The following is a 23,491-nucleotide window of genomic DNA, read 5'->3' as shown; positions in this document are numbered from 1 at the left end:
TAGAAAATTTATCCCAGCTTCTATGTTTTTCCTTTGATTAGATTTGGAGTTATAAAACATAATATGTCTTGTCCCTCTTAAGACATTGTTACAATATTTGTTGGATTAGAGATCCAACAGATAATAAGGGCTGTCGTAAAGGTTTTTGTGGAATGGATAAGGAAAGTTGGTTTACCTTTTGGTTGGAAAAGTGATCTGTTTAAAATCATGAACTTACAGAATTGTTATCATTTTCTGATCGTAAAAGAGACGAGATAAACTCCGCCCCCCCCATTTTACTTGAGAATTTCTCCAAGAGTTTGAGATGCAAGCATTGTTTTGTTTCTCCCTGCCCTATGATTAGTTCAGCCGATTATATCCATTATATCGATTATATAAGCATTGTGATAGCTTAGAATAGGGTGCAGTGTGGAAGCAGGTTCACTGGTTCAGTCAGTGAGACAGAAATCACTGGCCAGAAATAAGCATATTAATGATTTATTTACAAACAGTGAAAGATTCCACCAAACAACTAAGTCCTTCCCCAAGTTAGACAAATTACAGAACTAAATATTCAACAAGCAGATACTTAGCTAAGAGTGTGAGTGAGCCTTCTATGTCTGGAGCACACTTTTCCCAATAAGTCTTTAGCACTGGTCGTGATCTCAGTGTGAAGAGCCCCTGGAGACAAATGGAAAGAGACTGAGACTCCCACACATTCTATTCTTATACCTGAGGTGTCTGAAACCGGACACTGGTACCGTGCCGTGGCACACAAGGCAACCGATGGGTAGAATCAACTGCATACTCGGAACGGGCCAACCAATGACTGGCACGATGGAAATGGCTTTTGACTGACAAGTAAACTAACCCTCTCACAACAGGGGGAGTGGGAGAATGTGCAGCTGTAGCCTTTGTAAGTAACATGTTCCACTGCAGTTCACCTCAAAGCTTTTATTCAGCTTAATAACACACCTTGGCAAAACTATTGGATGATCTGTAACTGATTCAGCAATTCCAGAAGTTCCAATGAAACGCTTCTGTAAGAAATATTTATTACAAACTTTGGTATCAAGGTAATAGAATCTGGAATTCTTTCCCCCTTTTCTCCCCAAACTTTCCCTTTTAAAAATCTCATGATGCTAGGACAACTTGAATATTTTATAATTAATATAGTTGATAGGCAATGTTATTAAGGATTATTATGGATTTTGTGAACTAACTGTTGACTCTGTCCTTCTCAGCACCTTGGTGTTGTGGCTGAGATTCACATAAGCTTTCACCACATATCTCCACCATTCCTGATACTAGATGCTGTCACTTTGTAAGTTCACTTGACCCCACACCATCTTGGCTAAATTGACGCCAAAACTCTCAACACATCTATGTTATTCTGAATTTAACAACCCCAAAACTTACAAAAACAAACTGCTGGGGGAAGTCAAGTAGCGTCTGTGGAAGCAAAGGGGTAGTCAACATTTTGGTTGGGACTCTGCATCAGGACTTTGAGTGGAGGGGGAGACAGCTGATGTAAAGAGGAGAGAGGGAAGGGTGAGGTAGGAACCAGGTGAAGATGTCCTGCCTCCCATCATCTCTTAAATGCAAGGTCACCTGAAACTCAGTCACCTGTATCCTAATTCGCATCCAATTCTGCCTCTCTATTAATTCTTGCTCTCTGACCTTCATTCTTTCTTGGTAGAGTAGTAGTTCAATTTTTAAGATTTCAGCCTGGTTTCCATATCTCTCTTTGCTCCAGCCATGCTTTTTCCTGTCTCTTTCAACAGCAATCCTGTGAAATATCTGTGTTGCTCTTAACTATGGCCTCTGCAAGATCCCCAAACACTCACCTTCAGCCCCCAAGTCTCCAACTCTGTAATTCCCACCCACGTTCTCTTTGATTCAACCTTTGATCATTTGCTCCAATATCCTTGAAAATGTTCTCCAGATTATTGAAATAAAACAGGAAATTCTGAAATAGTCAACAGATCAGGCTGCATCTGTGGTTGGGGGGGTGGGGAGGTAGTAAATGTTTCAGATCAAGACTTCTATCAACTTTAGCATTCAGAGGCAGGCACAAGAACTTTGAATCTCACAACTGAAGTTTTCATTTGTTCAGTTGACAAATATTTGGATATCTACTTGATGCTAGAAAACATGGAACATTAACTTGAACAGAGGAGAAAAGCTCAAAAGAGATTAGTTTCTCAGTATTTCTAAGTCATCAAAGGAACACTAAATTTACCAGAATCAAAATCATTTTTATTATCGCTGACATACTGTATGTTGTGAAATTTGTTTTGATTGGTTACAAGTTAAAACTCCCCATTATTAACTACAGTTGTATTAATTGTGTCAGTCATCAGTAATGAGAGTAAACAAGGGAGACTGAGTTGACAAACAGACCTGATTTAATTTTAGATTAGATTTCAACAAAAGCCTTTTCGGAAGGTTTTTTTTTCAAATTTTAGTCTATTTCGGGGATCCGGCAATTATATTCCGCGCTTAGGCCTTTGTGGTCTGCTGATTGGTGAATAAAGGCTGATTTATACTTGTGCGTCAAATGTACGCCATAGGTGTCGTGTACTCTACGCCGCAGGGTGACGTGCACGTCCCCAAAAATGTAACTCACGCGTCGCGGCGACTCAGACCATAACAACTGTGATTGGTCCGCGTGGCAGCATCGCATTTCCTCACACACATTTCCGGTTGCTTTTCTCCGCCATGTCTGTACACTGATGCAAAATAAATGGTTGGAGACAGTGAACCAAATCGTCAAATCTACCTGCCGACATCCGAAAATATTTGAAATGCACTTCCTCGTTCATGTCGCTCACGAAGAGACTCAACACAGTAGCATAGAAACCCCACTGCCAACTAGCGTTTTGGCAGTGAATTGCAGAGCGACGCAGACACAACTACGCGTGCTCGCTACGGTGTAGGGCTACACAAAAGTATAAATCAGGCCTACGGCGTAGGCTACGGCATAGCCTGTATGCACAACTATAAATCAGCCTTAAGGCAGCTCTCTGGGTCACTTCCTCTCGTCAATGAGATTGTTGCATCTGTCATAAGCCCCCCCCCCCCCCCAGAGCATTCCCGCAGAAGGTACAAAAAGGAAAAGTATGGAACGATTTCCTCATTAGCTGTGGAAACATTTGCTGAGACTGTTGAAATGTTTGGATGATGAAAAGGTGGTGCCAGCAAAACTTGGTCCAAGGCATTAAAAAAACCACAATGGGAAAGCACAAGTTCAAAAACAGAACTCTTTGAGGAATCAGGAATTGTTTAAGCAAAAATTGTTTGACAAAGGACTCCTGGATAATTTACCTCCTTATTAATGATTCTGAAATACAAGTTGTTATTGTTTGTTTTTACTGAAGTAATGTTATATTATGGAGGGATTCCAGTGGTTTAGTTTGTCTTTGTTGTCAGTGCATTGAATTAGCACTGGCCCAGGAATCAGATCACACAAGCCAGATGACTTCATGCACAACAAGGAAGGCACATTTGTAAGTTGCTGCGAGTTTCATTTCTGATAGGTGCCATTGAGTAACAACAAAAATGGGTAGAAGCAGTTGAAGAGCTAAAGAGAAAGGTAACATGAGGTAAATTAGTTTATTATTGTCATATATACCAAGGTAAGTAGAGTGTAAAACTTATGTTGTGCACTGTTCATATAGATCAATTCATTATAATGGTGCATAGAGGTATTATATGGTCAAAGAGTAACGGTGCAGGGTAAAGTGTTACAGTTCAGCAAATGTGCACAAGGTACAATGTCACAACAAGGTAGATTGAGAGGTCAAGAGTCCACCTTACAGTAGTGGGGAAGCATTCTGTCGTCTTATAATCGTGGGTTAGAAGCCGCTCTTCAGCATTGTCAACAAAATAGAGAGCGTACAGAGAAGATTTACTGTCAACAAAATAGAGAGAGTACAGAGAAGATTTACTAGAATGTTACCTGGGTTTCATCACCTAAGTTACAGAGAAAGGTTGAACAAGTTGGGTCTTTATTCTTTGGAACGTGGAAGGTTGGGGGGGGGTACTTGATAGAGGTGCTTAAAATTATGAGGGGGATAGATAGAGTAGACATGGGTAGGCTTTTTCTATTGAGAGTGGGGGAGACTCAAACAAGAGGAAATGAGTTGAGAGTTAAAGAGCAAAAGTTTAGGGGTAACATGAGGGGGAACTTCTTTACTCAGAGAGTGGTAGCTGTGTGGAATGAGCTTCCAGCAGAAGTGGGTGAGGCAGGTTCGATGTTGTCATTTAAAGTAAAATTGGACAGATATATGGACAGGAAAGGAATGGAGGGTTATGGGCTGAGTGCAGGTCGGTGGGACTAGGTGAGAGTAAGAGTTTGGCACAGACTAGAAGGGCCGAGATGGCCTGTGTCCATGCTGTAATTGTTATATGGTTATTGAGGTGCATGTTTTCAGGCTTTTGTATCTCTGGGTAACTTTTGCAAGGATGAAGACAGAAGCATTGAGGTAGAAAGCACCAATAATAAAGAGGTGCAGAGTTGACAGAGGAATACACAGCCAAGTTGTGTGTGTGTGTGTGTGTGTGTGTTGGGAGGTGGTGCTGGTAGCTACTGTGGTGCTGTCAACCAGGAGACTCACCCTTCTCTATTTTCTCAAAGAGTGGATGAATGAAACCGTCAGTTATTGGCAGTGACGTGATATTGATTATAAAAGTGCCATCACAGGAAAGCAGAGATATTGAATTGGATGATGGAGGAAGACATGATGTTCTCCATGTGCCCAAGTCTGCAGAGACACTGAAGAAACTGGGCAGTACACTGACAGAGCATAAAATATAGGGACTCTCCCAGTTACAAATAAGAATAAGCTGACTTATGAAAATCCAAGTATGTGCAAATTCTCCCACACATTTTAAAACTTGTTGCAAACTAGTTATAATAAAAATCAATAATACTAATGATAATAAATTGTATTACATTGTATTCATTGATAATTGGATACAGTATACTATGTATTCCATTAATTTAATTATAGGTGTGTTAGCGTAATTTCTCAATGAACTGAAAGCAATATAGCAAGTGTAAGGCGACATCATATAGAAACCAAATGTTTCTGACCTACAGACCAATTGGCTTAAAGGTAGCTCTCAGGAATGGAACCCTTACATAACCTGGGGCTGTCTTTATGTAGGATTAAGGACAAGGTTTAGGAAATTGAATTTTTTAAAAAAATTTTGGTTATTTCTAGCTCTATCAGGTTTATTAACAAAATAATTTTACAATGCTGTTTAGATTTTCTTTGCTGTATTCTTTAGTGTTGCCAAATTCTGTTTCACTGCTGCTCAGTTCTGAACCATGCGCAGGGGTCATGGGAATTCTACAGTCCTTTACTGGATGGTGTTGGCTACTATTTCCTTTCTGTCTTCAGGAGATTGGGGTAGATCTCCCACTTGGGCATTAAACGTCACCGGGACAGAATGCAAAAGTTAAAGTTAAGCATGACAGATTGCAGGCTCTTAATGGAGGCAGTCTGATTTTCCTCTAAGCACTTTGCCCAGGAGACTCCCTCCAACCAATCGCTAAAGAATAGAAACACTGCATAATGTATGAATTACTTTAGACTTTGCAGCTGACCCAGGAATATGAGGTCAAGTGGCAAACTGTGCCATAATTTCTATGGTAACTTCTCTGTAGGGTATATCTTTAAAATTTTAGACTCTTGCATTTTCTCTAATTTTATTGCTGCACCATTGGTGACTGAACTTTAAGCAGTTTTGACTGTAATTTTTGGGATTCCCTACTTAAACCTCTTCACCTTCTGATATTCTATCCTTTAAAACCATTCTTAATCTGCCATAATGAATAACCTTTTGATCATCCTCCTTGATATCTCTTTACAGGTCTGGTGTTCAATATTTCTTTGATAATACTCCAGTGAAGCATCTTGGAATGTGTTACCACATTAAAGGCACCATATAATTTAAAAAAAGTGGTGTTATTCTGTGTAAATTGGGAGGGGGAAAGTGGCATAGAATAATCTTGAAAGAAGTTTTTTAAAAAAGTTTCATCTTTCTGATCCTTTAAGAGCACAATGTAATTGCAAAGGCAGGAAAAGAAGCAATCTCGTCAGCAGCATGTCACCAGAATTAGAGGGGGGCTTCTATTACAGACAATACTATGGAAACCACTGGTCATGTGACTCGGGGGCTACCGCAGGGTGTAATCACAGCCTGTCCTCTCAAAGTATGAGGTGGGTTAGAGGAGCTGTAGCTGCCCACAGTACGATTGCTGCTTGGGAAATGAAGTTAACGTTGCATCATCTGGAAAGAGAAAACGAGGGTATTTAAAAGGTGATGTTTCACGCAGCCAGACAAAGCAGCTGCTCGTGAAAGTAGCTCATTCAACGGTGAAAAATAATCCTGTCAGAGCCTCCCGGAATCTGCTTTTTCAAAGATGGCAAGCAGAGCACACACCAGACAAAACTGGTCAGCTTTCTCCAAGTAAGTGCCTGATTAAAGCCTTGTGACAATGTGATTTATGCAGACAGTGGGGTGTTGTGTGTAAAATGGGGAAGGCAGTGTCTTTGGAGAACAAAAGAGCTAATGTTCTTTCCTCCATTTACTTCCTTTACCTTGCAGAAGAAGAGATTAGAATGCCTGTTTAATTTGTTCCATCTCCAACAAAGGCAGCGCAGGACAGAAGTGTTATTTGTCAATTCCGCTGCTGCTAATCAGCTCTGAGACTTTCCTTGCACGTGCTGCTCACTTTGATGGGGTGAATGCATGTAAGTAGATGGAATTACAAAGAATGCAGCTGTAATTTAGGTTCTGTGACAGCGAGACTTACTTGATCACTGTTCTCAGGGAGCTTGCCTGACGTGTGGAAGCCTACTCATTTGTTGCAGGACAGTGGGCTTCTTGTTGGCTGGAGCGGAAACCCATTCAGAGACTGAACCCACGCACAGCTCGCAGCTTATCGCAGTTTGTCTTGATCTTTGGGGTGGGATTAGTGAGAGCTCTGCTCTTGGCCATTGTGCCATTGACATATAATTGACCAAGAACTACATTGGGGGATCAGTCTTAACACTTGGCTAATGATGTTGCAACGATCAGATCGCTCTCAATTAAGTAAATGAAAGGCAAAGATTAATGCAAATTATCAAATATATAATAATGAATATATTGACATTTGTGCTGCAAAATAATTGCAAGATTGTAATAAACAATTCTTTTCCTTGCCAATTTTGCAGTTTATCACTGTTCTTTATAGATGCAAAGTTTGGCTTTTATTCTCTCGAAGTTTTTTTTAGGAATGGGATAATTTAACCTGTCATTTTTCATGCTTAGGAGAAGGCTTCAATTTTTTTTCCATTTCCATTTTATGCCCTGTTCTCTGACATAGAACTGGACAGAAGATCTCCTGCTCCCATCGTAGGGTAGGATGGACGTTCATTCTGATCTGACCTATCACATATAGTAGATATAGCCTGGTGTACTGAGTGCAGGATGTGGGGTGGACATTTTCTGAGTCAGCTTGAATTAGGAGAAGGCCTTTGAGTAATGGGTCTGCTCTTCAAAATGGTCTTTGAGGAGGGAATCAGTAATTGGATGTCCTGTTCCAATATAGACATCAGTAGCGCAGTTTGAATTAATGGATAGAACTTTTTCCCAGTCACAGAGGGAGTCAGACAAGAATGCTGTCTCTCCTGTATCGTATCTGTGTCAAGCCTTTGCTGAATCCATCGAGCCATTAGCTCTGATGATCTGAAGGCATAACAATCAGCCTGTGGGACCGGTTTGGCTTTGAACAGTGGGGAACAGAGTGAACCTCGGTGAGAATTCAGCCACATTCTTAGGCAACTGAGCTGGTCAAACCTCTGTCCCACTCACTATCAGGCCTGATGACCCGAAGGTGCTGAGAATCTGGTTTAGAGGAGTCAGGACCCGCACACGCACAGGATAGAGCACACAGCCAAGGTGAAGCAGGTGCTGGGAATGTGGGAGTGCATTCCCTCTTGTTGCTGGGAAGGAATTTGGTGATCGGATGCAGGGTGTTCTTGGTGCCGCTGTGCATGGTGGAGGTGTGGTCCATACCATCGTTGGGCTACCTGTGCCATCATCAATTTCATCTGCCAAACAATCATGCATTATGTCTGTAATGCAACTGTCCAGAGAAAACTATACACAGTGTGGTCTTTATCAGGGCAGCTATTTTTGTATGAGGTTGTATGTGGAGCATGGGCATATAAAAGCTTTGAGTGTGGGTTGTCTGGGGTTCTCCCAGTCCTCACTGTTACCAAGTATAGATCTGGCCTAGCATTCCATTCCGCTGGGCCAAGCCCCACATACAAAGTCAATCAGGCTATACAGAAGCCCTGAGGGTTGATTTCTAAAGCAGACTGCCAAATTTAGCTTAGTGCCTTATTACTGAGACTCTAAAAGTATCAATAACTTGCTTGGCTGGTGGTGAGAAGCGCCTTTCATTCGTAGTCAGACCTTGACGCACAGCCGGACTCTCTGTCCAAATACACATTGCCTCTAGGCAGCTGTGCTGCAGATGTGACTCTCATCTTTCTCTTTGTGCAGCCTGTCTTTGCCTACAGGGTCTGGAAAGAGATGCACTGATATTTGGCAAAGTGCTTCCAAGACTGCACAGGGTTCCATGCTCTGCAGGCTGTTCCCAGGGTCACATATTGAGACGAACATCAACTGCCGATGGAAGATCATCTGTGCACTTTAAGGCTCATTATCATCTTTCCAAAACTGATTGGTCTTCCAGTCAGAGAAGATCTCAGCACCCAAATGCTTCCAGCTGGCACATTCTGAGATGTAGGAATATCTGCAGTGTGACGCAGTGAAATTTGGTGCAACCACTCCAAAGTATCTGTGGGGAAAGGATATGTCAAAATCTGTTGCCACTGGGCCCTGTGTAACAGCCTCTCAAACTTACCAAAAATATCCGGGACTGAATAAGTTATGATTCTAAATATTATAACCTAAGACAATGAAGACAATGCAGTGCCCAGCTTGCATAAGTCTATGCTTTCGTTCATATGTTATGTGTGTGGTGTATGATGTGGACCATCATGGTCTTTCCATAACCATGATTGTTCTTGGCAAATTTTGCAACAGAAGTGGTTTGCCATTGTCTTCTTCTGGGCAGTGTCTTTACAAGACAGCTGACCTCAGCCATTATCAGTACTCTTCAGGAAGTGTCTGCCTGGGGCGTCAGTGGTTGCATAACCAGGATTTGTGATGTGTATTGGCTACTCATACGACCATCCACCACCTGTTCCCGTGGCTTCACATGATCACATGACTCTGGAGATGGGTTGGGGTTGGGCAAAGCAGGTGCTACACTCTGTCCAACCTTGACCTGCAGGCTAGCGGAGGGATGGAGTGCCTTTCACCTCCTTTTGGGAGAGTCGTATCTCCGCCCAGACACCTATATTGCTCTGAGCAACTTGTCAGGGCTAAGAAGAGTGAGCTGTCCTTTATTTAAGACTTCTGCTAGAATGGGATTTTCATTGAAATCTGACATGCTAATTATAAATGTAACATTTAGCCTCTGATGAGCTTAGAAACAGTTACAGATTTTTAAAGGAATAAAGCATGCTTTAATCCTTTGCGGAGCTGTGGCTCCACGAAGGCAGATACCAAATCACATTAGAGATGTTAGAACAGGTGACAGGCTTGTTTTTAGCCACATAAGCGGATTTTTTCCAGTTATGCAACTGGAAAGAAATATTTTCTGGGGCGTGTTTCATCTGGAAATCTGATTACTCCCTTGCTTTCCTGTTGTCAGTCCTTGGGCAATATTCCTTTACGACTATTTCAAAAAAATTTGGACCACGTTAATCTGGGAGAGACTATAACTGTGTTTATAAATGCGGAATGAGACTGGAATACCTGCAAGTAAGCTCAGTAACTTCCCTTGAAGTTGGACCTTCTCCAGCTCACACAGCAGCAACTCGCATATCTCAGTCATCCAGTTCAGGGATCTGCTAATATCTTGATGCTAAAATTCCTACTATACACCCAATGTCACTGCCTGCTTTTCAGTCCAGGTCCCTGAATTCTGCCCTCCCCCATACCTCATCTCAAACTGCTTGTTCAAGCCCTCGCCCCTTAGTTCCATCCTTGATTATTGTTTCGCTCCACTCCACCAGCACAACCACCATCCAGTCCACTGTCAGAGCAGAGATCTGACTGCCCCCACAGCCCCCAACTGTCCACAACCCAGCCACAAGCAGAAATGCCAGGTCCTAATGAAGCATCTTTGAACTGAAGCTTTAATAATGCCCGTCTCCCCCCAAGATGTAGCCTGACCGGCAGAATGCTTTCTCTTTTTATTTCGAGTTTCTAACACCTGCAGGTTTTAATTTTCACCAATATAATATCAGGCAGACTTTATAAATACACACTCGATCTATAAAGAACTCCTTCAGGGGATTTGATAGTTAAACACACATCCAAAGGAGCTATGTGATCTGAATGGACAGACCCACAGTAAAGTGTTATCATAACAAGCCACTAAGTTTGCCACAAGATGAGAGCAAAAACATACATTTATTGATTGAATTCCTTCAACATCCATAAGACCATAATACAGAGGAACAGAATTAGGCCATTCAGCCCATTGAGTCTGCTCCACCATTCCATCAAGGCTGATCCCAGATCCCACTCAACCTCATACACCTGCCTTCTCCCCATATCCTTTGATGCCCTGACCGATCAGGAAACAATCAGCTTCTGCCTTAAATATACGCAAGGACTTGGCCTCCACCGCAGTCTGTGGCAGAGCATTCCCTCTGGCTAGAAAAATTCCTCCTTACCTCTGTTCTAAAGGGTTGCCCCTCAATTTTGAGGCTGTGTTCTCTAGTTCTGGATACCCCCACCATAGAAAACATCCTCTCCACATCCACCCTATCTAGTGCTTTCAACATTTAGTAGGTTTCAGTGAGATTCCGCCCCCCGCGCATTCTTCTAAATTCCAGTGAGTACAGGTCCAAAGCTGCCAAACACTCCTCTCACATTAACCCATTCATTGTCAGAATCATCCTCCTCATGAACCTCATCTGGACTCTCTCCAATGACAGCACATCCTTTCTAAGATATGGGGCCCAAAACTGTTGACAGTACTTCAAGTGCAACCTGACTAGTGTCTTATAAAGGCTTAGCATATTCTCCTTGCTTTTATATTCTATTCCCCTTGAAATAAATGCCAACATTGCTTTTGCTGCCTTTACCCCAGACTCAACCTGTAAATTAACCTCCTGGGAGTCTTGCACAAGGACTCTTAAGTCCTTCTGCACCACTGACATTTGAACCTTCTCCGCATTCAGATGATAGTCTGCATTATTGTTCCTTTTATCAAAATGTATTATCATACATTTCCCAACACTGTATTCCATCTGACACTTTTTTGCCCATTCTTCCAATTTGTCTAAGTCCTGCTGCAATCGCATTGCTTCCTCAGCACTACCTACCCCTCCACCTATCTTCATGTCATCCGCAAACTTTACTGCCAAGCCATCAATTCCATTATCTAATTCCATCTGCCCTGCTTGCTACTTCCTTGAAGAACTCCAACAGATTTGTCAGGCAAGATTTCCCATTACAGAAACCATGCTGAATTTGACTATGATTATCTGAAAACTTCAGCTTAGCAAATCTGTCTAAGAGTAAAGTGGTATAAGTAAATTAAATTTTTGCCATTGTTAACAAAACATTTCCCATATGTGATGGGAGGAAACAGAAATGCAGGAAGAACATAGTCAGTCAATCTGCAGGTCCTTTTATGCCGGTCTGTACGACAAAAAAGCTACAGAATCACAGCCTCCCGCAACTTTCTGTTGTCTTATCACGCAGGTCTTAGACGACAGCAAGCGGGAGAGTCTGGATCTGCCACTGACCCTGGACGAGCTGACAGGCTCCGTCCGTTCCTTTGAGTCGAGTAAGACTCCCGGAAGCGATAGCTTACCGGCTGAGTTGTATTTGGCTCTGTGGAACTAGATGGGCCCTGACCTGCTGGAAGTGTACAACGCTATGCTTCTGGCCGGCTGCGTGTCAGAGTCCATGAGGAAGGGCATCATCACCCTCATCTACAAGCAGAAGGGGGAAAGGGAGGACATTAGGAATTGGAGGCCCATCTCTCTCCTGAATGTGGATTATAAGATCCTGTCCAAGGCTATCGCCAACAGGGTCAAGTCTACTCTGGGACAGGTGATCCACTCGGACCAAACCTGTGCTGTACCGGGCAGGAAGATCTCAGACAGCCTCGCGCTGCTGAGGGACACCATCGTCTACGTGCAGGACAGGGTGGTGGACGCCTGCCTGGTCAGCTTGGACCAGGAGAAAGCCTTTGACAGGATATCGCACACGTACATGGCAGACGTGCTCTCCAAAATGGGATTTGGGGAGGGAATCCAGAAGTGGATCAGACTGCTCTACACAGACATCCGTAGTGCAGTCCAGATCAACAGGTGGGAAACAGCTTCCCCATCAAGTCTGGAGTCAGGCAGGGCTGTTCCCTCTCCCCTGTCTTGTTTGTGTGCTGCATAGAACCCTTTGCGGAAGCCATCAGGAAGGATGAGGGCATAAGAGGGGTGATGCTGCCAGGCAGTGGAGGGACCCAAGCGAAAACCTCCCTGTACATGGACGACGTCACCGTCTTCTGCTCTGATCCGAGGTCAGTTCGCAGGCTGATTAGCATCTGCGAACAGTTCGAGCTAGCGTCAGGTCAACCGCAGGAAGAGCGAAGCCATGCTCTTCGGCAACTGGCCCGACCGATCCAGTATCCCCTTCACCATCAGGTCTGACCACGTGAAGGTGTTGGGGATCTGGTTCGGAGGGGCTGAGGCGTGCAACAAGAAATGGCGGGAGCAGACTGCCAAGGTGAAACAGAAACTGGGACTGTGGGGAGGGCGCTTCCTGTCAATAACAGGCAAGAACCTGGTCATCAGGTGTGAGGTGCTCTCAGGGCTGCTGTACTTGCCGCAGGTGTGGCCTGTCCCCCGCTCCTACAGCTCGGAAATCACCCGAGCTGTCTTCAGATTTGTCTGGGGATCCAAGATGGAGCGGGTCAGACGGACCACCATGCCCAAGGCCCTGGACAATGGGGGCAAAAACGTTCCCAATGCCACCCTCACCCTGATGGCCAGTTTTGTGTGTGGCTGCATCAGGTTGTGTGTAGAACTCAGATATGTGGGCACCAAGTACCACTATGTGCCCAGGTTCTACCTGTCGCCCTGGCTACGAAGGATGTGTCTGGCCCCACTCCTATGCAACACCCCAGTCAGCTGGTTATTGCCACCATACCTGTCCTTTGTTTAAAAAAAAAAGTTCTTCCAGGAGAACGCCTTTGACCACAGGGCCATCAGGCAGTGGTCGGCATGTAATGTCCTGCAGGCACTGCAGGAGAAGGAGGTGATGGACACAGTGGGGTGGTTCCCCGAGCAGACCGTCCAGTTCATCTGGCAAAATGCCTCATCACCAGACCTCACCAACAGGCACCAGGACCTTGCCCGGCTGGCAGTGAGAGGGGCCTTCCCAGTCAGATCCCTCCTGTACACCCGGAACATCGTCTCCACACCCGCTGCCCACGGGAGGACTGCAGTGAGGAGGAGTCTGTGACCCACCTCTTTGCACACTGTCAGTTCGCAGAGAGGGTGTGGAGGAGGATGGACAGGCTAGTGTCACATTTCATCCCCAGCAGATGCGTAACAGAGGACTCTCTGATTTACAGGCTGTTCCCGGGGACGCACACGGAGACCAACATCCGGTGCTGCTGGCAGATCATCAACTCAGTGAAAGACGCTCTTTGGTCGGCTCGAAACTTGATGATCTACCAGCACATGGAGATGTCCGTGGGAGAATGTTGCCGACTGGCACATTCTCGGCTGCAGGAGTACGTGCTGAGGAACGCGCTGAAACTCGGTGCAGCCACCGCAAGGACCCGATGGGGAAGGACCACGGTATAGGTTTCTCCACCCGTGGGAGTGGGAGGGGTCGGGTGGCGGGGAGTAACCCCCTCAACAATGGTGTGGAAAGGTGAAACAACAGAGTGCCACGTGGGTGGCTGAAAGTGTGGTTATCTAGAGACCATAATGGAACCATATGTAAAGGATTGACAGACATTGTATAGTTTATTGTATATAATTTTATTTTTGAATAGAGTATATTAAATAAATCTAATAATGTTCTCAGAACAGCAATGCCAGGACAAGTATAGTAGTGAAAATTCATGAGTTACTGAAATTGCAGTTTATATTCTAATACCTTTTACCTATTCAGCATTGGGAGTTAAAATATTCCCATGTGAAGCAAACCAGTGGGGTTATTAGCATTGGAGAAATATGAAAATTGTTGTCAAATATTTTGCAATACTGCCCAGGATGAAGTTCACCTTTATTAATACCTGATTGTTACTTGGGTTACAAATATCCACAAGCAGATGCCCAAGATTCTACAGATGCTGGCAATCCAAAGCAACACACGCACAATATGCTGGAGGAATTCAGCAGGTCAGACAGCATCTAGAGGGAAAAAAATAAACAGTCAACATTTCGGGACGAGACCCTTCATCAGGACCCTGACCCAGGTCTCAGTCTGAAATGTCGACTGTTTATTCCTCTCCATTATGTTTGCCTGACTTGCTGGGTTCCTCCAGCATTTTTGAGTGTGCTACTCTTTAAACAGCTAAAAACATTGTGCTTAGTTCAACTTGAACATCACGGTTCTTCAAGATTGCGGATCTCAGAGACTAAATTGTAGCAAGGTGGCTTCCTGACTTTGTGATTGCTCCATGGTGGAGAAGGTTCCATATGTCAACTTATATAGTTATTATAAGAAGAAAGTTTTTGTATAGAACCAGTGGGTAGTAGGAGAAGCACTGGAATATCTGATTATATCACCAGAGCATTGAAAGTTCAAATAAGCATTGAAGATAATCACTGGAAAGAATGATTAAGTAAATTGGAACAGGTGAGAGATTCCTTATAGAAAATGCATATATAAATAAAAACAATAACTTAATTTAAATGGCACCTTTCATACATTAAATGCAAACTCAAGATGTTTTACATAGATTGTAAAAATAAATCAATATAGTCATAAAAATGAGACAAAGTTTAAAAATCATAAGTAAAGACAAACATTATATAGAATAAAATGTAAGAAAATATACCAAATTATATAACGTAATGAACATCAACTGGCATTAAGTAATGCTATAAGTAGGCTAAATTTTAAAAAGTAGGTTTTTTGAAGTGTTATGAAACTTTCCACAGTACTAGCCTGGCATATTTCAGTCAGTGGTATATTCCAGATTTTTAGTGCATAAGAGCAAAAGGCCACATCACCAGTTCTTAGATGCTTGGCTGTGGGAACAATAAGCAAACCAGTATTCGCGGATCTAAGGTTACGATTAAGATATAAGGGGATAGCTACTCCAACGGGGGAGATAGATTATTCGGAGCCTTATACACAATGAAGAGTATTTTAAATTGATCCTAAAGAACACAGGCAGCCAGTGTAATGATGCCAAAACAGCAAAGTGTGCTCAGATTTTCATTTTTTCGTTAAGATTCCTGCTGCTACATTTTGAATAAGCTGTGGCTGATTTATATTTTTCTTGGGCTGTCCTGAAAGTGTGCATTACAGTAGTCTAATCAGCTAAAAGCAAATGTGTGTATCAATTTTTCTGCATCTTGAGACGTTGTAGGAAATCAAATTATTGCTGTATTCCTTAAATGAAGAACGCAGCCTTAATAACATCATTGATATATGAAATATATTAAATCATAAAATATACTTAACAATTTAAGGACATGATGTGATGAATGTTTTATTTGGTTAAGTAGCTATAAAATGTCTCAAATGAAGAGCAGGTGAAGATTCACATCCTTGACTCTTGATACCTAAAGAAGGAATTATTGTATAGAGTCGTGCATTGCATAATATTTGTGGGGCCTCGCTCCTTGTAGCACTAAGTTGAATATTCTAATCATTATCTAAAGCTCCAAGAGATATTTTTGCACTTTTAACCTTTAATGGAATTTGTTCTATGGGTTTTTATACAAAAATGTTTCTCAATTCTGTAAAGGATTTACTAACAACTACATTTTTATCTGCATATTTTTATCCTTAGTTCAGGTCTAACTGGGATAAAGAATAGGTTTTGACATAAAAGTGACATTTTTGCTTTTAATCATCTCAATGACATAACAAGAATTGAAGAAGGAATCTTTAGAGTGCGAAGAAGTTAAATATAGTAAAGAAAAATATAGAGAATATTTCCTTGTGTTGAAAAATCCATTGGTGATTCAACTGCTGCTTGTTCTGACTACAAAAAGTTAATTCAACAAAATAACCATTTTTTAAAAAAGCCAATCATCCTCAAGTTATAGTTCAGATGTCATGCTGTGGTAGAATTGTGCATCGACATGAGGGGCTGCTTTATTCAATTTAATTTGTATGGTCTATATTATGTGCTTTTGGAAGTGAACCTAATCCAAAGTGGTTCAATAGGCTCGGATTAGTTTTTGTTAAGTATGTATTTATGCAGCATTCTGGGTTTTATCAATGTGATGCTGTGCCCAATCTCAACAACCCCACTGAAGGACTACAAGAACACATTCATTGAGAGGGTGTAATGCTCAAGGGACTTTAATTAAGCTGTCAGTGTTTGAGCAGTTTTATAGCTGTGATTTAACATAAGATATAGAAATGGCAGCAGGGGAACCTTTGCCTGACCCACCTAATTTAAGTCCATTACTAGGCCTGGACCAAAATTGCTTGGATTTGTTACGACTGACTGCCAGGTCAGACATTTCAGCACAGTACAGTGGAATTACTGTATACAACTTTTAAGACATCATTAGCACTTAACAGTGTCCCAACTGTTTTATTTTATTCCAGAGGTGGTCTCATTTTCTTGTGGCCTGAGAGGTTTTATCGTTGTATCAGGATCTATTCTCCATAGCAACTGCCCCTGATTTCACAGGGACACAATCAGCCCCTTTTTTTTAAATAAAGGAACTTCTTGGGGGCAGCTCCATATGAAGTATGATCTGTGTTTTTTCTGTTTAGGTCATGGTAAAATTTGCTAAGTTGAAGTTTTTAGATAATCATTACTTCCTCAGTACAGCTTGTAGTCCCTCACAGCTTTCTTATTCTGGCCCCTCTCCCCTTCCTTTCTAGTCCTGATGAAGAGTTTTGGCCTGAAACATCAATTGTTTCTCTCTCTCCATAAATGCTACCTGATCTGCTGAGTTCCTCCAGCATTTTATGTTTGTTGCAGTTAATAATATTAGTCAAGAGCCAAGATTAGGTGGATTTTTGTGAAGAATAAGGTTGCCACACTTGATGGATCTAATCTCAAGGATTTCATCACAACCTCTCACTTTTCACTACCCATTTTCCATGCTCCCACTACCAAGCAACAAATAAAACCTGGCTTATAGGTTGAATTAATCATAATTTTTGACAATGTTCCCCTGCTCTTGTCTCTAATTAAATTAAAATTTTCAGTGATAATGAAAGTTCAACATAACATCCATACAACTTGTTATCCAGATTGTAACAGAAGAGTTTAATACTCAGTTTCTGAAGAGTACAGCTTAGTCTTGGAGCGCTGATGACCTAAGTTAATAGTCCTGTCAATAGGAAAGTGGGAAATCAATATGGTTAACTTCTGAACTGTTACAGAATGATGAATGTATACACCACTGTACTTTCTTCATTGTATTTAAAATAATTCTCTAATTGGAATGCTTAAAAACTGCCCAAACAACATCCATTCACACTGAAGCTGCGCATATTCAACCTGAAGAGTAAGTGGCAAACTAGCAAGTTGATGATTGGCCAAACTGCAAAATTCAAAGTTCAATGTTTATTTAAAAAAATACATATATGTCACCATACACAACCATGAGATTAATTTCCTTGCGGGCATACTCAATAAATCCATAATAGAATAATAATCATAATAAAATCACTGGCAGATTGCACCAACTTGGGTCTTCAACAGGAGTGCAAAAGACGACAAACTGTGCAGATACCAAAGAAAGAAATAATGTAATTAATTAATAAATAAGCAATATGAGATAAAGAGTCCTTGCAAGTGAGTCTATAGGATGTGGGAACATTTCAATGATGGGGCAAATGAAGCTGAGTGAAGTTACCCCCTTTGGTTCAAGATACTGACGGTTGTGGGTTAATAACTGTTCCTGAATCTATTGTTGTAAGCCCTAAGGCACCTGTACCACTTTCCTGATGGCAGCAATGAGAAGAGAATATGTCCTAGATGGTGGGGGTCCCTGACGATGGATTCTACTTTCCTGCGACAATGTTTCATGTAGATGTGCTTAATGGTGGGGAGGGCTTTACCCGTGATGGACTGAGCCTTATCCATTAGTTGTTGTAGACTTTTCCATTCAAAGCCATTGGTGTTTCCATACCAGGCTGTGATGTAGACTGTCAGTATACTCTCCAGCACACATCTACAGAAGTTTATCAAAATTATAGATGTCATGCCAATTCTTGGCAAACTCCTAAGGAAATTCAAGAAGCTGAGACAGCAAAAGAAGAATCATACACATTAATTAATAGCTGTTCAATTGCTATAAGAACAGAAAATACAAACGTGAGCTTTGATAAGCCTGGTACAACTTAAGGAATAGTTATTTATGTATGTGTAATTCTGACTATATGGCTAGGCACAGCGCAAATGCCATCTATAAATTTGCTGGCAATCCAAGCATTGTTGGCAGAATTTCAGATGTTGAAGAGAGGGTGTACAGGAGCAAGATATATCAGCTAGTTGAGTGGTGTCACAGCAACAACCTTGCATTCAGCGTCAGTAAGACCAAGGAACTGACTGTAGACTTCAGAGAGGGTAAGGGGAACACACGCCAGTCCTCAGAGAGGGATCAGAAGTAGAAAGAGTGAGCAATTTCAAGTTTCTGCATGTCAATATCTGGACCCAACATATTGATGCAGCTACAAAGAAGTCATGACAGCAGCTATATTTCATTAGGAATTTGCAGAGGAAAACACTCAAAAGTTTCTAGGTAGATAGGTAGAAAGTTAATTTATCGATCACAAAGGAAATTACAGTGTCACAGTAGTATTTCAAGTGCACAGATACACAAATACACAAATATTAGAAGAGAAGTAAGAAAGAATAAAAAATAAATTACCTCAAACACACTCACAGGAGTGTGTTTGTGTTCAACACACACAAGATGCTGGAGGAACTCAGCAGGCCAGGCAGCATCTGTGGAAAAGAGTACAGTTGACATTTCAGGCCGAGACCCTTCATTCAGACCTGTGTGTGTTACTTGGATTTCCAGCATCTGCAGATCTTCTCTTGTCTGTGGGGGTCATCACTTCCCTGGCTATAGGCTGACGCATTATTGAACCCAATGGCCGAGGGTAAGAATGACCTCATATAGTGCTCTTTGGAGCAGCGCTCTTGTCTTGGTCTGTTACTAAAAGTGCTCCTCTGTTCAGCCAAAGTGGCATGCAGAGAGTGAGAAACATTGTCCGGAATTGCCAGGATTTTCCGCAGGGTCCTTTGTTCTACCACAGCCTCCAGTGTGTCCAGTTTGTCTCGTATTACTGAGCCAGCCCCTCTAATCAGAGCCTGTTGACATCATCCGGGCTACGGGTGTACCAAGGAGAGCATTCTAACTGGTTGCATCACCGTCTGGTATCGGGGGGGGGGAGGCACAGGATTGAAGTAAGCTGGATTGAATTGTGAACTTAGTCATCTCCATCATGAGCACTATCCTCTGTAGTATCCAGGACATCTTCAAGGAGCAATGCCTCAAAAAGGTGGCATCCATCATTAAGGATCCCCACCACCCATTCTCATTGTTCTGATTGCTGCTTTCAGGAAGGAGGTACAGAAGCCTGAAGGCACACACACAGTGGTTCAGGAACAGCTTCTTCCCATCTGCCATCCTGTTACTGAATGGACATTGAACCCATGAACTCTACCTCACGACCTTTTTATTCCTATTTTTGTAAGACTTATTTAAGTTAACTGCCATTCAGTTGTTTTTTGTTTCTCTATTCTATATTGCATTGTACTGCTGCCACAAGGACAACAAATTTCATGATATATGCCGGTGATATTAAACTTGATTCTCATTTTCATTCTCATTCTAACACAGCTCCTTTGGTATTTTACTTTACATTGATAATCACTTCAGATTAATAAACTGAGGCTTCAAATCAAACTAGTTGTAAATACTGTATGGTAGAGAAGTAGGAGAAAGCAGGGACTGTAACTCACTGCCTAGGTTAATCAATCAGCTTGTTTGTTTTTCTGCAATGGATTTGTTAAAATGTCTGTCCAGTAATGGAACTCATGGTGATGTTACAGGAATACGTGGTTAAATATACAATTTGTCCCAAACAGCAAGGGCGATGAGGGCACACCATAATCCATTAGAATTCTCCTGTTTCACCCTTTGTCCAGGAGCTGAATTTCCAGATTAAGGATGTGATGAAATGTTTCAATCTTTTTAATGTTCTTGTCTATCAATTCTCCGTCAATTTTATTATTGTCTGGCTGCATTGCACTTTCCCTGTAACTGCAGCACTTTATTCTGCTTTCTGTTATTGTTTCCCTTTAATACTTCAATGCACTGTTATTACGAAATCATCTGTATGCATGGCATGCAAAAGAAAATTTTTACACTTCCTCAGTACATGTGACAGTAGTAAACCAACTTAAATCTGGCAATTTTTATTTTTGTTTTTCTTTCTTCTTGGCTTTTATTGTCTGTTCATGTACCATTTATCCAAAGGTGACTAGAGATAACAAGGGGAATTTTATCCCAAATAGTCTATATGCCAGGTAAACACGCTGATAGCCCACTATATAGTACCGTGGTAGCACAGAGGTTACCACGTTGCTATTACAGCTCTGGCCTTTCCAGAGTTTGGAGTTCAATTCCAGCACCTTTTTGAAGGAGTCTTTCCATGTCCTCCCTGTGGAATGCGTAGGTTTTCCCCGGATGTTCCGGTTTCCTCCCGCAGTCCAAAGGGGTACCTGGTAGATTATTTGGTCATTGTAAAATGTCCCATGATTGGGTTAGGGTTAATTGGGATTGTGGGGCAGCATGACTCAATGGGTAGGCCGGAAAGGCCTACTCCAGGCTGTATCACTAAATAAAATGAATGTATATAACTCTAGAGTAATTCCCAGGGTTTTTGGCTCCATTACCTGCTCCCATTCCAAGTATTAATTGCTATTTGTTGAAAGTGATTCCCTCCACATCCCGGGCATCCTTTGATAAATATCCAAGTTAAACTGAAAGTGCTTGAAATGCTCGGCAAATCAGCATAAATCTTTGGAAAGAGTAGTAAAGGGTAAATTGATGGTTAAAGACTCTTCATCAAAATATTCCGATGAAGATGTTTTGACCTGAAAACATTAACTGTTTCTCTTCTACAGTTACTCCCTGGGCTGCTGAACACTTCCAACTTTTTCTGCTTTTGTTTCAGATTTTCAGCATCAGTATTTTATTTTCTATTCCTGAGCTTTATTTACACCAGACTACACCAAGACCCAATTACTTTTCATTTGACTTAGTATGGTGTTCGGAATTATCTCTAGGCCAATGTGTTCTATCCTTCGAGTCTCATGAGACCTTGAACGTTTTCTGAGCACATTTACTCATTTCTCTCCGTAAAGGTAGCATGCTAGGAGGAAGTTTGGTGGGCTTTGGGTTACAGCAGGCACTGATGATGGGACGGATCATGGTGTAGTGAGAACGAATGGCCAGTAATTACTGTTGGGATTGGATTTCAGTCCAGGGAACGAAATGATCATCTGATCATCATGGGGTGGAGTGAGCAGTAGACTTAGAGTCCTAATTGAGGAGTGGAGATGAGGTGGAATTAGCAGCATGAAAGGGGCGAGCAGGAAGTAAAGGCAATGAGATCGTGTCATATCAAATTTTAGAATTTAGTGTCTTGGCTCACAGCACAGTGGCCAGTAGTGGTATTACTAAGTTCAAGGACTATCTATCCATTCAGGCTGAAGTTTACCCAAGTTGGATTGTCATTTAAGAATGATAGACAGATCTGACTTCAAAAGCATTGAGAGTGTTGATTACGCATAGAACGTAGGCCTACAGATAATTCAGCAATTTCTTGGGTTTTCTCCAGGTGTTCCTGTTTCCTCCCCAATTCCAAAGATCTACCAATTGGCAGGTTAACTGTTCATTGTAAATTGTCCTGTGATTAGGATAGGATTAAATCAGGGGTTGCTGGGTGGTATGGCTTGAAGGGCCTATCTCAATAAATACATAAAGTGGTGTGTGAGGGTATAACATGGCAAAACATGTCTGCTCAATGAAACTTGACTTAATATGCAAGAATTCTACATTTTTCAGTGTTTGCATGTGGATAAATGAAACTCTTCTGAATGATGAACTTTTTATTTGTATATGTCACTTAGGGATTACCATCTGCCTCAGTGTGTCGTCAACTGAATAGCATAAGTCATTCTAGTACAATACTGCAGAAGACCATTATGTTTTATCAAGACTTACTGCCAGATATTGGGTGGAGCTTCCTTAACAAATGTTCAATAAGATAATACCCAATCTGATATTAGTTTCAAAGTTCAAAATAGATTTATGATCAAAATATGTATATATTATACAACCCTGAGATTTGTCTCCTTACAAACAGCCACAAAACAAAGAAACTCCAAGAGCACATTAACAAAACACACATTCCTTTCTTCTGGCTATAACGCTTAACACCTTAAAAAGTAAAAAGGCAACTATCAGAGCGCAGAATATATTCAATAATACATCTCCGCAATCCCTCTGGGGTTGGGAGTTCTGAAGATTCATGATCCTCAAAGAGAGGTTTCCTTCTCCCCATCTTATAAAGTGATCCCTGATTTTAAAATAAAGCCCCTGGTTATTGATTTCTCTCAGTATTTCTGTCACAATCTTGTATATTTCAGTATGATCACCAACATCGTCTCTTGCACAGGGCCCATGATTTCCCATAGGATCATGACTAATTTGCTTTGGTGGGCTCTCCAGTCTAAGCAATGACACTGACATTTGCATTAACACTGACGTTTAATTGGTTAATCTACTGCCACCCTTTGCTTTGAAAGTTTATTTGTTTGGTTAGCATGGTAATTTATTGCAGCATGTAAAGAGACACTTTTGCTCATCTTATTTGGGAAGCTTTATTGGTCAATCAAAGAAGACAGTATGATCATTTTGAGGCATGTTTCCTGTTAATGTTGTTTCAAGGCACTGATTGTAGGAACCACCCTGTTTATTTACAGCTTCATTGCTAATTGAAAATCCAAGAGCAGTACCAAAGGGCGTAATTTCCTCTTCCTCGGTATGCTTCGTCTCAAACTCTGTAGATCATTCTCTGTAATACAAGGCAAGGTTTAAGAAATGCTATCTGTGACCTCTAATATTTGATAAGGAACAAATAGCTATTGGTTCATAGAGGCCAGTTGGAAGCAAATGTATTTTAA

General features: G+C 41.7%; 1 protein-coding gene across 7 annotated transcripts in view; it reads left to right on the top strand.

Moving 5' to 3' along the window:
• LOC134359345 (non-muscle caldesmon-like) overlaps positions 1-23,491 on the top strand; it is a 247,289-nt gene that overhangs the window by 130,474 nt on the left and 93,324 nt on the right. The window contains exon 1 of one of the 7 annotated variants that reach the window (XM_063072465.1): positions 6,315-6,459. The exons of the other annotated variants lie outside the window; for them this stretch is intronic. Within the exon in view, the coding sequence (XP_062928535.1) occupies positions 6,413-6,459 (47 nt within the window). The 5' untranslated portion in view covers positions 6,315-6,412. Of the gene's footprint in view, positions 1-6,314; positions 6,460-23,491 lie in introns of those variants that run through there. 7 annotated transcript variants of the gene reach the window in all.

Source organism: Mobula hypostoma, chromosome 20 (assembly GCF_963921235.1).
Source record: "Mobula hypostoma chromosome 20, sMobHyp1.1, whole genome shotgun sequence".
Classification (NCBI taxonomy): domain Eukaryota; kingdom Metazoa; phylum Chordata; class Chondrichthyes; order Myliobatiformes; family Myliobatidae; genus Mobula; species Mobula hypostoma.
Note: the sequence above shows the minus strand (reverse complement) of the source record. Positions and strands in the feature narration are given on the sequence as shown.